The sequence below is a fragment of the Acomys russatus genome, chromosome 13 (assembly GCF_903995435.1).
Source record: "Acomys russatus chromosome 13, mAcoRus1.1, whole genome shotgun sequence".
NCBI classification, from domain to species: domain Eukaryota; kingdom Metazoa; phylum Chordata; class Mammalia; order Rodentia; family Muridae; genus Acomys; species Acomys russatus.
The window spans coordinates 51,250,412-51,267,831 of NC_067149.1; the positions used below are offsets into that span (position 1 = coordinate 51,250,412).

General features: G+C 46.4%; 1 protein-coding gene across 2 annotated transcripts; it reads right to left on the reverse strand.

Annotated features, from left to right (window-relative positions):
• Positions 1 to 11,258: 11,258 nt before the first annotated feature.
• On the reverse strand, positions 11,259 to 14,490 carry LOC127197470 (tubulin alpha-3 chain). Of its 2 annotated transcripts, XM_051155394.1 has the most exons (4): positions 14,317 to 14,490; positions 13,932 to 14,080; positions 12,528 to 13,208; positions 11,259 to 11,631 (listed from the first exon to the last, which is right to left on the reverse strand). In XM_051155394.1, the coding sequence occupies exons 1-4, from the start codon at positions 14,435 to 14,437 to the stop codon at positions 11,335 to 11,337; spliced, it is 1,248 nt and encodes a 415-aa protein (XP_051011351.1). In that variant the 5' UTR covers positions 14,438 to 14,490; the 3' UTR covers positions 11,259 to 11,334. The 2 variants fall into 2 exon arrangements, with proteins under 2 accessions (XP_051011351.1, XP_051011352.1); XM_051155395.1 differs by lacking the exon at positions 14,317 to 14,490 and having other exon boundaries at positions 12,528 to 13,204; positions 13,932 to 14,076.
• Between the last annotated feature and the right edge of the window lie 2,930 nt (positions 14,491 to 17,420).

The window sequence follows — 17,420 nt, forward strand, 5'->3', positions numbered from 1 at the left end:
CTTCTGGCCTATTGGTATACATGTAGGCAGAGCACTGTATACATAATAATGAATAAATCTTTAAAATTTTTTTTAATTGCTTATCTAAATGTAGCATCAGATATATTGGATTTTCTTTTTAAGCAGTTAGATGCATGACATGGCAGTATCTTTTTAGACATAGTTTTGCAGTGTAGCCAAGGTTAGCCTCAACTTACTGTGTAGCGTAGGTTCTTTGAACACTTGATCTTCCTGTTTCAGCCTCCTGAACACTGGGATTAAAACTGTGCATTACTATCACGCAGCCATACATCTAACAACGAGAAAAAACTCCCTAAGTACTTAAACACTTCTTGTAAAGCTAACTAAAGTTTACATTTAGCAACTTGGTTTCTTGAAATAGTATAATTGTTTACAGTCAGGATGTAAACATCTCCAAATTGGAATTGCTGTCCTACTTAGGGTTACTGTTGCTGCAATGGAGCACCATCACCAAAATCAAACGGGGGAGCGGGGGGAGGAAAAGGTTTATTTGGCTTACACTTCTGCACCGTGGTCCATCACTGAAGGAGTCAGGACAGGAACTCAAGCAGGGCTGGAACTTGGAGGCAGGAGCTGATGCAGGGCCCATGGACCAGTGCTGCTTACTGGCTTCCTCCTCATGGCTTGCTCAGCCTGCTTTCTCCTAGAACCCAGGACCACCAGCCCATGAGTGGCACCACCCACAAATAAGGTGGCCCTCCTCCACCAATCACTAATTAAGAAAATGCCTTACAGCTGGAGGCATTTTCTCTGTTGAAGTTCCTTGCAACGTGTCTGTATTTTTTTTTTTTTAATTTTTTAATTCTATCTTTTGTGTCTCTATTTTCACCTCTAATCAGTATATTCATTCTCCATTTTAAAAAATTACTTTGGCCAAAGGTTTGTTAAAGAGATAGATATTTCTCAAGGAATCATTGATACTTTGTTGTTGTATTCAGTTTGTTTGTTTCTGTTTTATTTATTTTAGCCCTGACTTTATTTCTTCCTGTCTACTCTTTGAAGGTATTGTTCCTTTCTTGGTTTTTTTTTTAGCACTTTCAAATGTGTAATGAAGTTATTAAAGTGATGTCACAGCAGTTGCTGTGTGTAGCACTTGGTGCTATGGACGTGCCTCTTAAAGCTGTCTTCACTGTGCCACATACAGTGGGGTTTGTCATGTTTGCGTTTTCCTTCAGTTCGGCATGTTTTTGTCCTCATTCAGTTGTCGTTCAGTTGTGAGTTGTTCAACACCATGAGTTTGCATACTTCCTCCCATATTATTTTATTGGTATCCAGCTCCACCCATGGTGGTCAGATAGGATTTAGGGTATATTTCAGTTTTCTTATACCTGTTGAGGCTTAGTCTGTGTCCTAAGATGTAGTTAATTTTGAAGAAACTTCTGTTGGATGATGAGAAGACAGTAACTTTTTTAGTGTTTATGTGGAATGTTCTATAGCGGCTTGTCAGGTACACTTGATTTGGAGTTATTTAACTGCAGTATTTCTCTGCTTAGCTTTTGCCTTGAGATAAAATGTCTATTGGTAGAAGTTGGGCATTAATATCACTCAGTCTCACTGTGTTAGGGCAATAGTTTAGCTATAGTACTATTGCTATATCTACTTACTTGGATGCCATTTTGATGCATAATGTTTAAATTTTTAATATACCCTTGGTATATTTTTCCTTTAATGGATATGTAGACTTTTTTTTTATCTTTTCTAATTATTTGTGGTTTGACCTCTGTTTAGTCAGGTATTAAAATAGCTTGCTTCCTGGTTCCATTTGTGTGGAATATTTTTCCTATCCTTTTATCCCAAGGCGAGGTATGTTTCTTGGATGCAGCAGAAAGATGGCTCTTGCTTTGCAATCCAGTGTGTTAGTCTGTGTCTCTCCACTCTGGGATTGAAATGCTGTGGATGGGTGCTGCTTGCTGGCCTGCTCAGCCTTCTTTCTTATAGACCCAGGTCCACCAGCCCAGGGATCCTATCTTCCAATGGGTGACTCTAGCTTGTGTCAAGGTGACAGAAAACTAGCTAGCACAATCACTAGCTGAAATGATTATATATACATATTGAGACAGAGTTTCTCTGTGTAGCCTTGGGTGTCCTAAACTTACTTTGTAGACCAGGCTGGTCTCGAACTCACATCAATCCATCTGCCTCTGCCTCTGCCTCCCAAGTCCTGCGATGACTGGCCTGAAATTATACCTTTTTCAATCACAGTGAGGCAAATCTATAGCTCTCCAGGTCAAGTCCTTTATAAACCTTCTTGGAAGCTTTGACTAACATACCGGTGGTTCCAGTGAATAATAGTTGGAGTCTTGCCAGAGTGAGATTTGTTTCACTTCTATTACTCATTCAATCCTTAGACCTTTCTGTGATCGTGAAGAGGCCAAGGAGGGCTGGGACCCCTGACTGTCTCTGGTGAGCCTGAGGACCACTGCAGGTCAGGAAAAGAAAAAGCTGGGTATGAGGTGGAGAAAATCAAGAACCAGCTGTAACCTGTTCCTCACCACCTTCAACTCTGGTGAGTTGTCTGTGGAAGGACCCAGCCCTCTTTACCAGGGAACTGCGTGCACAGGTGGCTCAGAAGCTAGTGAGGGAAAGAAATAGGGACTGGGCCCTGGGGGAGATACAGGTCTGACTGTTGCTTGTGCTTCATGCAGTCTCAGTCAGCCAGTAGCCAGTGAGTGACAAGTGAACTCAGCAATGCCTGTGCCACTGACCCTCAGAGTACTGTGGCCAGATTCCATCCAGCTTTCTGTCTCTTAATGCTTCTGTGTTGGAGGTTGGTCTGATGTATTTTTATGCTAATTACTGCTTGCTGTCTCTCTGTGACCTCCCTGTACCTTGCCTAGAGTCTAACCTGTTTGACCAATAAAAGGCCATCACACCTGGGCAGGGCAAATGGAATAGGCGTGGCTAAGGTTCCCTGGCTTGGAGAAACAGGGAAAATCTTGGGAGGAGAGACCAGAGGAGGGGGGAGAAGAAGGCTGCGCCATGTCTTAGGTGGAGGAGAAGCACGTGGCAGGCATGGATGGAGGATTTGGCCCAGATGATAATCAGCAAGTATTTGGTATTATGGACGGGAGGTAGCTTGATAAAGATTATTAGAAGCAGATGGCCTGCGATTGGGGCAGGTATCCCGTTCCTGCCCCACTATGGGAAGTAGTTTAGGGAATTAATATCTGCCTTGCCCCAGGCTAACTAAGGCTATTTTCAAATATAACAGATGTCTGTGTCTTGATCGATTGCTAGTGGGTTAGAAAATACTGCCGTAATAATAGTTATAGGCCTAATAATAAACATTAGTAGGCCATACTGGTAAAATAACTGCAATACTTGTACACATTTCTCTTGTGACCAGCCCTAACAAGAGTAATTTCCAGGATATATGTTCTTATTGTTATTGAGATGGTAGGAAGCTAACGAGAGGCCTCCAGTATTTCCTAATGTCAGAGGACTCCTGACCACTAAGAATGTTTTCACTGGATGAGTGTAATTTGTAGTTATCACCTCAGGAAACCTGGGTGCTCTCCTTGTCAGAGATTCAAAGGCTCAGTGCCATACCTGGGTCCATGTACATCTATGAGAGTGTCTTAGTTAGAGTTCTACTGCTGTGATAAAACACCATGGCCAAAATCAACTTGGGGAGGGAGGGTTTATTTCAGCTTATGGCTGTAAGTCCATCACTGAGGGAAGTCAGGGCAGTAACTCGAAGCAGGAATCTGGAGGCAAGAACTGTAGCAGTGACCAGCCTTCCTGACCAGCTCCTCATGCCTTCCTCATCCTGTTTTCTCATATAATCTCGGACCGCATGCCCTGGGATGCCATAGAGCCCAGAGAGCCGGGCCCTCCCATGTCAGTCATTAATTAAGACAATACCCCACAGATTTGCTTACATGGGAGCTCTTTTTTTTTTTTTCAAGTGAGATTCCCTCTTTCCATATATGTCTGACTTGTGTTCATGTGTGACAAAAAACACCAGCACAGCGTGTCTTGAAATTTTGGTACATAGAGCTCCTTAAAAGCTTTAAACCACACTCAACATTTAATAGCTCTGAAGTCTCCTGGGCACCTGCTGACCTCTGAAATCCATTCCAAATGCTGAACTGACCCTGAGCACCGGACAGGGCCTGCAGGGCTTCTGGGACATCCCAGGGAATGGAGATCAAGTCTGCTGCATTCTCCTAGGACCAGGAGCTTATACACCTGGGGTGGAGACAGTCCCCAGGATGGAGGGAGGCCTGTGGTGACAGAGTCTGTTTAAGAGGAGCTGAATCTGCTAAAGGAATGGTCACAGGACCTTGTGGGCCAGTTGCATAACCTGCAGCTTCAGGCTCTGCCTCAGCCTGCAAAGTGCACTTCTGCAGGATTTGAATGGAAGCAGGAAGGATCAGGTCCTTTTTGCCTGGGCTTTGGGTGCCCTCTTGTGGTGGAATACTGATTTTGGGTTGTCCCTGTGTCTCCTTCCCTCTCTGGAATCCTCCTGTCTTCAAGGTTAAAGGGCAAGGGCTTGGGGTGTAGCTCAGTGGAAAGGTTGTGAGGGTCTGGGTTCACTGTCTAGAACCAAACTGGCAGATGGGCTGGGCAGCAGGCGTACTCTCAGGACTTAGCTTTTTCTGCAGAACAGGCTGGCCCAAGTCTGAGGGGTAGGGGACCATCCCTAACAGGGAGGGAAAGCCACTGATTGGAGCACACTTGGTCTCAAAGCCTGTCTGTAATACACTCAAAAGACCTCACCAGGGCCTTACTTGATCTTCTTACTGGTCTTTTCTAGGCTAGACTCTAGGCCAGTGGCTCTTAGGGTGGGGCTTTGGGGGACAGAGGTGGGTAACAGGGGTTCTTTTGATCATCTTAGGATATGTGTTGGGGTTTTTATTTAGAAACTTACACTATTTTAATACTGTAACTAAGACTTGGGGGAGCTAGTGGTCTCTAGGGACCAGCCCCATATAGCTTTACATCTCCTGTTCTATTTCTCTGCTCCTGTCAGTTTCTCAGGGTCTGATGCTCTCAGACAGATGTGCTACCCTCTGAGGAGGTGGATCAGACAGGTCTCAGCGCTGGTTCCCTAGAGAGGGAGGAAGGACACGGGGGTGGTGGTGAATGTCTTCTCATGAGGTAAGCAGCATTAACCACAGCGATGTGTAGAGAGGGCCCTGTGTTGAGAGAAATGTTCCTCTGATAAAAATGCCTGAGGAAGACAAAGAAAGCTGCTCTATAATCTTAAGCCAGAGACTGTCTCCATGTTGCTTGGCTTGAGGGATCTGAGTGAGATGCAAGGCAAACCACACTCTGAAAGGATCTCCCAAGGCAACATGCCTCTCAAACTCTACTTTGGATAGACCTCAGAAGGTTGGAAATGCCTGTGAGTGCTTACAGAGGCAAAGCAAAGTATCTCATGTATTCTCACCAGCTAGGTGGACTTGTTTAATTTGACACACCTTTAATTTGATTTCCTGGGATGAAGAGTTGACCCAGTTATTGAGAGTGCTGACTGCTCTTCCAGAGTACTGGGGTTCAATTCCCAGCACCCACATAGCAGCTCACAAGGTTTATACATCTAGTTCCAGGGACTTTGATACCATCACTTAGAAATGCATGGGAGCAAAACACTAATGCACATAAAAAAATCAGTAAGAGTTTTTCTTTTGGTTAGGTACTATTCAAGAACTCTGCAAACTTTATAATGTTAGGAAAGTGATTTCTAGAGTTGGAAACCCTTACTCTGTTTCCTCTATTTTCACGAAAGCCATATGAGGACCAGAGAGTTAAACAGCATCCATCCACCCATCCATCCACCCACCCACCCCATTCATTCATCCATCCATCCATTCATTCAAGTTTAGTCATTATTTCCTGTTGTGTGAGGAACTGGGGTTTGCATGTGAAATCAAAAGAGGAGCAAGAGGAGGAGGAGGAAGAGGAAGAAGTACCATGAATAGGTAGAGAAGAAAACAACCAGAATATGTAGTACAAACAACTGTTTAAGTACAAGCTCTTCAGAAAGCAGAGAAAGGTTAGAAAAACAAAACCTCAAAAGATATCTGCCAGGGAAAGTTTTGTTTTGTGTTTTTCAAGACAGGGTCTCTACGTAGTTCAGGCCGGCGTTGGCTGGCCTCAAGCTTAAGGCAATCCTTCTGCTTCGTCACGAGTGTGTGTCACCATCCTGGCTGTTGTATTTGAAGGTGACTTCCCACAGCAGTGGCAACGAGTGAATCTGAGCTTATTAGGTTAGGTTGGCCAGCTGTTTGTTTCAGGCTGTGTAAGTGGTATTCAGACTGCAGGTGCTGCTCGGCCAAGGTAGGACTGGGAATCAGACCCAACACTGGTAACTCCTGCACTGGGGAGGCTGACAGGAAGATTACTGTATGTTTGAGGTCAGCCTGGGAGGCAGAATAAGACCATGTCTCAAAACAGGAAGGGATTGAGGGAGGGAGAAGAGTGAGGGGGGAGGGGAGGGAGACAGAGAGACAATAGAGAGACAGAGACAGAGAGAAAGAGAACATCTGTCTAGCAGGAAATGCAGCATCTTTTCCTGGTTTGCCAGTTCTGAGATGTGAGAAATCGCACTGGAATACAGGAATCAAGAAGCATTCTAAGAACCCTGAGTTCCTGGGGCAGAGCCTGAGGTGCTGATGTGGGAGCAGATTGGTGGTCGTAAAGGGTGGCAGTGGCGGCTTCTTCTTCTTCTTCTTCTTCTTCTTCTTCTTCTTCTTCTTCTTCTTCTTCTTCTTCTTCTTCCTCTTCCTCTTCTTCCCCTCCTCCTCCTCCTCTTTCTATTATTATTATTTAGTTTAACAGCTGTAGCACGTTGTTAAGAATAAAACCTTGGTTTCTCCTTCCTGGCTGTTACTGCTTCTACGGCAGCAGCTGCCTGGAGCCTAGGTGCTGAGAGCTGGGAGGGCACAGTGGGGCATACACCACCCTCCTGCTGGCTTTACAGGGTAGAATGAGACCTGCAGACAGAGTAGAGCAGCGTGGAGAGTAACCAAACAATGGCAAGCTCATAGAGCACACACTCTGGACCTAGAATCGCTTTGCTTAAGCCACATGCCCTAAGCTAGGACCGAAGCAAGTCGCAGTGACGTCAGAGCTGGTGTACTCATACACTCAAATGCCTTGAAAATGCTCACTCTAACTCAACAATTTCACTTCTAGCCCATGCTGGTTGGCCCAGCAGGATACCTCACTAGAAAGATTGGCTATGAGTCCCACAAGGGCCACCTTGACTCTTGAGTAGTGGTTCGCCCCCCCCCCCCTGCCCCCTAGGGAGCCTATTTCTTGTCACCTCAGGCAATGACAGACTATAGGAACATTCTACCTTCCTAGTTTGGTGAACAAATGAGTTTATTGGGGTTATGTACAGGAGTGGGGTGGAGTGGGGTGGGGGTAGGGTAGGTTCTCTAGTCCAGCCTGGCCTCTTGCCTCCTCTGAAGCTGAGGATGAGTTGAACTGGATCTGTCTGCCTCCACCTCCTGAGTTCTGGGATCACAGGTGTGCACAGCACACTTGGTTTATGTAGTGCTGGGATCATAGCCAGGGCCCGATGAGGTCCAGACAAGCCCTCTATCAACTGAACTACATTCCACCCCTTCCAAATATTCTTTGCTATTCTATTAAATGCCATGCAGCTAGGATGGATGAGTATGCTAAGTTTATCCTTTTCTAGTGAAACATGAAGTCTTATGGTAAAGTAATACAAAAATACAAGTATTCATGAGTTAAAGACACTCTGGTTTATCTTTATGTTGCTAGGCACGGTGGTGCATTTCATCCCAGCACTTGGGAGGCAGAGGCAGGCAGACATATGCGTGTGTACCCACAAAGTGAGACATGCATGCATACATACATACATACAATTAAAAGCAAAATTTTAAAACCAACTTTAAAAGAGGCAATGGGCTGACACAGCACTCATCTTCTGCTTATGGGCTGCGAGTGCAGTGGGAGCAGGAGGCGCCTCCTGCTCCTGCCTCCCCATCTCCAGCACGGTGGTCTGTCCTGGAAATACAAGCCAGACTCAACCTTTCTTTCCTAAAATGGGTTTGTCAGGGGTTTTGTGGCAGTGTCAGGAAAAGTAACTAACATGGGTATCTGTGGAATAGAAGGCCTGAAATCTTCTGTGGAATGTCACAGCTATCTTAGCTCAAGCCATGTTCAGAATTGGGGACTCTCCTCAACAGTGAGAGTGAAGACACTGGGATTTCTGCAGGCTCACTGTGTTAATGTGTTCTCATAGTTTCTACAGTTTTATGGAAACAACAGGTCAATAGCAAGCAGAAGGGCAAATTACATTGTTCTAACACTCCATAAAGAGGCTCCTGCACGCTATCACCATTAATTACTACTACCAATCATCTTTCTTCCAGTCTTAGAGTTGACTGGCAGTGAGATTCCTGGAGGTTCTATTTCCTAAACTATGAAAATAGATATTGGAAGCCAGGCAGTGGTGGAGGCAGGCCAGCCTGGTCTACACAGAGATCCAGGACAGGCAAGGCTACACAAAGAAATCCTATCTCCAAAAACTTAAAAAAAAAAAAAAAAAAAGGTTCATTGGGATTCATCTTCACACGGGTCTCTTTGCTAAGCTTGTTGCAACCTGCTTACAATTCTTAGGCCCTATATACCTGAAACCAGGAAGGCCCAATGCTTGCTGCTTACAGTAAAACAGGTGGTAAATGCATGTTCTGCTTGGGTTAAGGATAAATGATGTTCTACTGGAGTTCAGGCTGCAACGTCCTGCTTTGTTCCTTACTCCCAGAGAGCTGGAAAGCCCTCCAGAGCTCCCCTGCCCTAAATACCAGCCAATCAGCTCAAAATGCTTTGTCCAGCCACCTGGACATTGTGCTCAGAACAAAATAGATTCTTCTTGTGTTAATCTAGTCAGAGTGACGTAATGCTGCCCTCCCCTTGCTTCCCAGGTTATGGTTACCTGGTTATGGTTTTTCTTATAAAAAGCCCGCCTTAGAAGCTCCCGAGTCCACTGTGTCCCCGGCCACAGTCAGTCTTGGGGTGTGGCATAGGAAAAAACCATCAATAGCCCACTGAGGTTGGTGCTCAAGTGGTTTGTGTGGCAATTCTTGTATTATAACAAGCTATGTGGATCTTAATAGCTAGCTGTAAGGAGAGATTGCCATTTGGGGTATTAACAGAGAAAGGCCACACCATAGGGGTCCCAAAAGGCCTAGGCCCTGAGCCCTCCAACTACTGCAGACCAGGAGCTGCTGGCTCCAGGAGAGCTGTGACTCTCCACATCAGGAGTGCCCTGCTCTGCAATGGCTCCTGTCACCATGAGGACAACTCTGTTCTTTTCCACCTGGTCCCACAGCTGTGGGTATTGCTGTGTTGGTTTTATGGCCGGTTTCCTTCAGGGCTGTTCTCTGCATTGGTACTTTACCTTTTTCTATTCTTTCTCTCCACCCATCCTTCTCCCTTTGACACCAGCATCCTCAATTCACCACATTCTAGAAACTAACCAGCCATTAGCACACTCTCAATTCGGGCTCTCCCCATGATGGCCCTAATTCTGTTCTAATTACTTTTAGCCTCTTATACTTCCTGAGCAGTGGCTGCCCGTTTATAAAAATCATTATTTTTCACTTGTCTTTTGAGCTCCATTGCCATATATTTTCCACAGCTGCCTCTCAATACTTTTCATGATGCGGGATGTAACAGCCTTCTGTGGAGAAGGAAGGACCTGAAAGGGACATAGCATTCCCCACCAGGTTCCCATGGTGACGTCATCTCTCCACATTCATGCTTGTCTATTATGTTCTTAACTAAACCTCATATTAACCCTGTGATTCCTTTTTTAGTCAACAAAATTATCACTGTTATTTAAATCTCAGGAAGCAGGTTGAGAATAGTCAATTAAGATAGGTATCTAGTTCAAACACAGTTCTAAAAAAAGGCCTCTTAGTATTCATTATAAAAGGTAAAAACGAATTGGAGGAACAAAAGAGGAAAATGGGGGGGGAGGAGGGGTGGTGGTAAGCTCCAAAAGGCCAGAGAGCAACACAGGACAGTAGGCTCATATTGGATGACAAGGCTGGTGTGGTCTCACTGTCTCAGCTCAGCAGGCCTGGCTCCTGGCCTGAAGCCAAGCTTACATAGCTCTAACACATGCTGAATACCGTCTGCTCCCCAGAAGGCATCCTCCTGTGACACAGGCAGTGAGCTCCTCTATCACAGCTGCGGAGTAGAAAGAGCGCCCTTGGCCCTTCTGGCAGTCTGTGCTCACACCGGTGGTCAAGGCTTCCTCATCAGGACGTGGTGCTGCCATCCTCTGCCCATATGGGTACTCACATACTTAAAGCAGCTCTCAGAGTTCGAGCAGTACATGTACTTAGAAGGCAGGCCCCACAGCCCTGGCCCCAACAGTGGGCCAGCCAAGAGCCTCCCCTTGGGCTGTCTTTCTTGGGAAGCCTGTAGAGGCACAAACCTGTGCTGCTGTATCGGGAGGATGGACCCCCTATGGTTTTTTCAAAGAGCACTACCTGCTTAATATCGGGGAATCGGAGGCTTGGAAAAGGAAAAGCAGTTTGCTTAGCACCAGCAGGAAAATGGGACACAACAGCCCAAACCTGGAGATGTCCTGTCCTTGGCTGTACTCAAGACTACTTGGAACCCTCACAGAAGTTTCATATTGACCTCAAGAAGGCACCAGTCACTTTGGAAGATACATGCCTTTATATGTATGCATGGTTCATTTGTGCACCTAAGCATAACTACTGGTTGACTAGCATGGAGCAACTACATACCGGTCTATGTGGTGTGTTACCAGAACCTTCTGAGATATTGTCCTCAAGTGCTTGCTTCTTGCATAAAAGACTCTGCTAAGACAAGTACTCACTGCTTAATTCCATTCCAGGAATAGGGCTTGATAGAGGGTACAGTGGGTGGTTCTGCGTTACCGCCAACAGCAAAGTGACAGCAGGAAAAAAAGACAATCATATCAGTGGAGTGTGTCATACATGGAGCTTCCACAGCCCCAAGACACACCCATCCCCAGCAGCTCAAGACAGGGCAAAAATTAATTTCTGTGCCAATCAAGCAGTATTTGTAAATAAAGCAGTTTATCCTAATGTCCTTAGTTAGAACTTACAACTGAAAATACAAACACGTTTATTGTTTCTTAGGAAAAATCTAGTATGCTCTCCTCAGAGAAACTTACTTGGAAAAGGCAGGTATCTAGAAAGGAGTTGTGTTAGAAAGCTCAGCACACCAGGCAGGAACTAGCTCAATATGACATTTTAATAAGTAAATACATGCTTTAGTGTCAGTGGTGGGGCAGACATAAGCAGATGGCTGCCAGGCAGAGCCCCACACTCAGTACTCCTCCCCTTCTTCAGCCTCTGCTTCCACGGAGTCCACGCCCACCTCCTCATAATCCTTCTCCAGAGCTGCCAGGTCCTCGCGGGCCTCTGAGAACTCCCCTTCCTCCATGCCTTCCCCCACGTACCAGTGCACAAAGGCCCGCTTGGCGTACATGAGGTCAAACTTGTGGTCCAGGCGGGCCCAGGCCTCTGCGATGGCAGTGGTGTTGCTGAGCATGCACACGGCCCGCTGCACCTTGGCCAGGTCTCCCCCAGGGACCACGGTGGGGGGCTGGTAGTTGATGCCCACCTGCCAGAGAAGGAGAAAGGCAGTGAAGTTTATAGTGACCTCAGAAAAGATAGTTCACTCCAAGTTGGCAACTGTGGACTCTGCTCAAAGTACAAATACTCATATTATCTTTTAGGGAATGAAAAAAGATGTTAAAGTATTTACTTGAATTACCAAGGCCAAACTGGGAACAACACACTGAACAGACCTACACCTCACAGTACAATAAAGGCCAAAAAGGAGAAGCCTACCCAAGGCAGACTGCTTGCTTAGTGAAAAGAAAACTGACAGAAATCTTCATGTGTAGAAAACAAGCATGCAGCTCTGCAGGTGTAAGAAATAAGATTTGGGAGCTGGAGAGATGGCTCAGAGGTTTGGAGAACTGGCTGTTCTTCCAAAGGTCATGGGTTCAATTCCCAGCAACCACAACGTGGCACACAACCATCTGTAATGTGATCTGATGCTCTCTTCTTGCCTGCTGGTGTACATGCAGGCAAAGCACTGTATACAAAATAAACAAATCTTAAAATAAAGAAAAGAAAGAAAGAAGGAGGAAATAAGGTTTGGAGCCTGGAGATGGTGCTGCATGCTTTAATCGCAACACTAAGAGAGCAGAGGCAGGGGGATATCTGTGAGTTTGAGGCCATCCTGGTTACATAGTAATTTCCAGGAAAGTCAGGGCTATACAGAGAAACCCTGTTTTGAAAAAACCAGAGACCACCACACACCCCGCAAGAATAAACCAAAAACAAGAAATAAGGGTTGGTAGTTGACAGTTCTAAATAAGGGTTCCCAGGATTATTTACAGCACCTTAACTACTCACTACACACACTTTCTTTGGAGCCTGACACGGAAAGAGAAATTCTTCCCACAGGCTGTCGCTTGCTCAGCTAGAATGTCACAGCACCCATCCTACCTTAAATCCCGTTGGGCACCAATCCACAAACTGGATGGTGCGCTTGGTCTTGATGGTGGCAATAGCCGCATTGACATCCTTCGGGACCACGTCGCCCCTGTACAGCATGCAGCAGGCCATGTATTTGCCATGGCGAGGGTCACACTTGACCATCTGGTTGGCTGGCTCGAAGCAAGCGTTGGTGATCTCTGCCACTGACAGCTGCTCATGGTACGCCTTCTCAGCTGAGATGACCGGGGCGTAGGTAGCCAGCGGGAAGTGGATGCGAGGGTATGGCACCAGGTTGGTCTGGAATTCTGTCAGGTCCACATTCAGGGCCCCATCAAACCTCAGGGAGGCTGTGATGGATGACACGATCTGCCCAATCAGACGATTGAGGTTGGTGTACGTGGGGCGCTCAATATCCAGGTTGCGCCGGCAGATGTCATAGATGGCTTCGTTGTCCACCATGAAAGCACAGTCAGAATGTTCCAGCGTCGTGTGTGTGGTCAGGATGGAGTTGTAGGGCTCCACGACCGCTGTGGACACCTGGGGGGCGGGGTAGATGGCAAACTCCAGCTTGGACTTCTTGCCATAGTCCACCGAAAGCCGCTCCATGAGCAGAGACGCGAACCCAGATCCTGTGCCGCCTCCAAAGCTGTGGAAGATGAGGAAGCCCTGCAGTCCCGTGCACAGATCTGCCTGTGGGAAAGCCAGAGGGTGTAAGCCAGTGACCGCAGAGCCACACCATGACCTCCACGCCCTGCATTTGTGACTTCTGTTTCTGCAAACTGATCCAGTTCAAACTGTCTACAACACACAGGGGCGCTTGGAATACAAGGAAGACTGTGGATGTGTCTCAGCACAGGATGTGTGTAAGGTGTTTTGGTAAACTCATGATGTATTCCTCACTCTCACAGATTTCCCAAAATGACCGTGCTTGACAGTTTTATGCCAACCTGACACAAGCTACAGTCATCTAAGAAGATGGATCCTTTATTAAACAAACAAACAAACCAACCCAAAAAAACTCCTTAGGATCAGGTTGTAGGAAGTCTGTAAAGCATTTTCTTAATTAGTGATTGGTGGGGGAGGGCACAGCCCATTGTGCCATCCCTGGGCTGGTGGTCCAGGGCCCTATAAGGAAGCAAGCTGAGTAAGCCATGGGGAACAAGCCAGTAAGCAGCGCCCCTCCATGGCCTCCACATCAGCTCCTGCCTCCAGGTTCCTGCCCTGACTTCCTTCAGTGATGAACAGAGCTGTGGAAGTGGAAGCTAGTTAAACCCTTTCCTCCCCATGATGCTCTGCTCATGGTGTTTCACCACAGCAACGGTAACCCAACAAGACAGTGACCCCATCACCATTAACACTGACTCTCTGGACCAGGACAAGCACCACAGGAAGCCTCCTCTGCAATCCTCTCACCAGTTTTCGGATGCGGTCCAGGACCAGGTCCACAATCTCCTTGCCAATGGTATAGTGACCTCTGGCATAGTTGTTGGCCGCATCTTCCTTCCCAGTGATGAGCTGCTCTGGGTGGAAGAGCTGCCTGTAGGTTCCTGTGCGCACTTCATCTAGAGAGAGACCATGTGGACTGTGAGTCTTTCAAGCAAGGGCCTTTCCGTTCCACTGTGCATGTCTGTCTCCAATGTCTCCTGGCCTTTGGGGACACAAACACCACACACGACACTCTCCAGTTCTTACTAACTAGGTCCCAGCATACAGTGCACAGCCTGGCTCTTCTGCAGAGGTTTCAGTGGGCTTCTGCCACTCTGCCAGGAAAGCCTCCACCCAGGGCCCAGGCACCTACCGACCACAGTGGGCTCCAGGTCCACAAACACTGCTCTGGGCACGTGCTTGCCGGCTCCAGTCTCACTGAAGAATGTGTTGAACGAGTCGTCCCCGCCGCCAATGGTTTTGTCACTTGGCATCTGACCGTCAGGCTGAATACCATGTTCAAGGCAGTACAACTCCCAGCAGGCATTGCCAATCTGGACACCTGCCTGCCCCACGTGGATAGAGATACACTCACGCTGGAAAACAGAACAGACACTTGACTCTCTCGCTCACGTGAACCTGTATGACTGACTGAGAGATAATTATGTACAGTACCTCAGTATCTATCTTCAGGCTTTATTTACAACAATGGCTCAGGTGTTCCTTTCCTCTCTATTAAACTGCCCATAGGTGTGGTTGTGTAAGCCCATGATCCCAGTACTCAGAAGCAAAGATTAAGTAGAGTGCATGCCCAACCCTATCCCAAACGCGTGAGCGCCCGCACACACACACACACACACACAGTTGTACAGAGAGATCAAGCAGTTTGTTTGTGCTAAACCCTGGCTGACCTCATCCCAGTGGCAATGCTTTCTCCGCAGCCTCTCCAGTGGGAGCCACCACACCAGGCTCACCATTCTGTTTGTAGCAGTTAGGTCCAGAGCATAAATCTTTGCCACTCTCAAAAACCTGGTTAGTTTAGGACTTGGAAGCCATGCATTGTCAACAGCTCACTAGCAATAGTCAGAGTAATTCTCAGAAAAATCTATCAGATTTTAACTGTGGCCTGACTGAACAATAAGATAAACTCAGGAAAGAATGATATAATAGGTCCCAAGTCACCCACCTAAAGCCTAGTCACAGTGTCTTATATCTGCCCATCTAGATCAGCCCTCTCTCCATTCCCACTGTGCACCTGGATGCTGGTACACATCTGTTATTAGTCAGCTAATAATCTTCACAAAGATACCATCCCACTTAGAGCAATCGCTCTTCCTTTCAGGCCTCGGAATGTAACACTCCCCAACATTGTTAATGCAGTGAGATGGTACATTATCCTGAGTTTTATATTTAAAAACTTAAGGGAATGGCTATATAGCCCAGGCTAGCCTCAAAACTGCAATCTTCCTGCCTCAACATACAGAGTGCAAGGATTATAGGCATGTGCCACTGTATCCAATTTATGGGTTCTTTAGCCCTACAATTATAAGTTGTACATTTTGTCATTCTTTTTATTGTAAATGAAATACCTATTTCATGTTAAGGGCCTAACTACACAGTGCAACCAACTGCTCAATCTTAAACAAGTTATCCCCACAAATATGTAGAGGTCAAATAATATTTTCAGGAGTATGTCACATTATAAAAGCTATAGAAAGTGTGTCCTCCCTAAGGAACATGGCTAGCTATCAACATGGATATAAACTTTATGTTTTTGTAAGCCATGGGTCCTTGAGCATAATTTCACAGAGAACACCGTTGCAATGTCATGCAAACTGCATGCATGTTCTTGCTGCTTGTACTCATGCATGCTTCGGTTATGAAACGCGGTATGCACCGTCCAGCGCGCTGTCTCTCAGGAGCAGAAGCTGAATTAGTAGCATGAGCAGTAAGTGACTCCTGCTTGTGGGCAACTGAAGAGTGGAGCACAGCAACTGTCTTATCGACCTCCGCAAACAGTAGGTGTCAACTGCTGTCTAGAGGACAGGAAGGGGCATGTACTAAGAGTGTTTCTACCCCTCGGACAGGCCTCAGAGTCCTCTCTGAGCTTTACAGGTGGCTGCTTTGTGATGCACTGAGGGCTGCAAAGGCCCAAACCCCTGCTCTCTAATTTCCTGTCAAATTTCTTTTTCTTTCTTTTCTTTGGAGACAGGGTGACACCATATAACTCTGGCTGACTCAAACTCACAAAGATAAAGCTTCTGCCTCTGGAGTGGTGGGGTCAAAGGCATATGCCACTATGTCCAGACACCAGTTTCTTAATAAAAGCAAATATAGGTCTTGTGAGATGGCTCAGTGGTTAAAGGCACTTACTGCCAAACTTGTTGACCTGTTTTCATCTCTGGGACCTACTTGTAGAAAAAGAGAATTCCCTTCTGTAAGTTGTCTTCTGATCTCCACTAGCAGCCACATGCACACTTATTTAAACAGATGTAATAAAAAAAAAAAGTAAAGCAAATATAGTTCCTTATTTCTTAAAGGACAGCAAGGCTTCTTCTCCCTGCAGCCCCCCAGCCCCAAAGAAAAATTACAAAGATTCTTCCAAGCAACAGAAAATATTTTTTTTGAGGCAAATAGTAGGATTTTACTTAATTTAAAGGTAATCCAGGCTTTCAAGGATAATTTCAAAAAGCATATCCAAAGCTAACTAGCTTTGTTCAACTTGCCACAAACTAGAGCCACCTGGGAAAGGGAATGTGAACATGTCCACGGGGCATTTCTTTAAAAAGTTTTTTGACAAGAGTTTCTCTGTGTAGGCTTGGCTGTCCTGAACCCGCTGTATAGACCAGGCTGGCCTCGCATTCATAGAGATCTGCCTGCCTCTGCCTCTCCAAGTGCTGGGATTACAGGCGGGTGCATTTGAGGGGCCCCACCTGGGAGGCCCCACCCCACAATGGGCAGTACAAGGCCTGGGCTACTTAGGAGAGCAGGCTGAGCAAAGCAGTAAACAGTATTCCTCCATGGTCTCCTTCAGTTCCTGCCTAGGTGTCCTGATCACAGACCAACCTGTAAGCCAATGAAATCCTCCCCCAAGTTGCTTTGGTCAGTGTTTAATCACAGCAACAGAAAGCAGATTAGCACATGCTGTTGCAGGGTATTTGATAAACTTGCCTTTGACCCCACTCTGATCCCTGAGATTCTCAACTGTAAAAACATGTCTTTTGTTTGGCACAGTTGAACCCTAGCACACACCTTTAATCCAAGAGCTTTCCATACATAGGATTTAGTAAAGTTAACCCTAGGTCAAGAGGTGGAGCAAGAAACCAGCTGCCAGGGATGGAAGAGTAGCAGAGACTTTGAGTTGAGGGGTATTGAAGACAGCATGTGGAAGTAGAAGCGGCTGGGCTTGGGAGTTTAGCTTGAGCTCTTGTTTTTCGCTCTTTAGCTTTTATCTCTTTGGCTCTTAGCTCTTTAGCT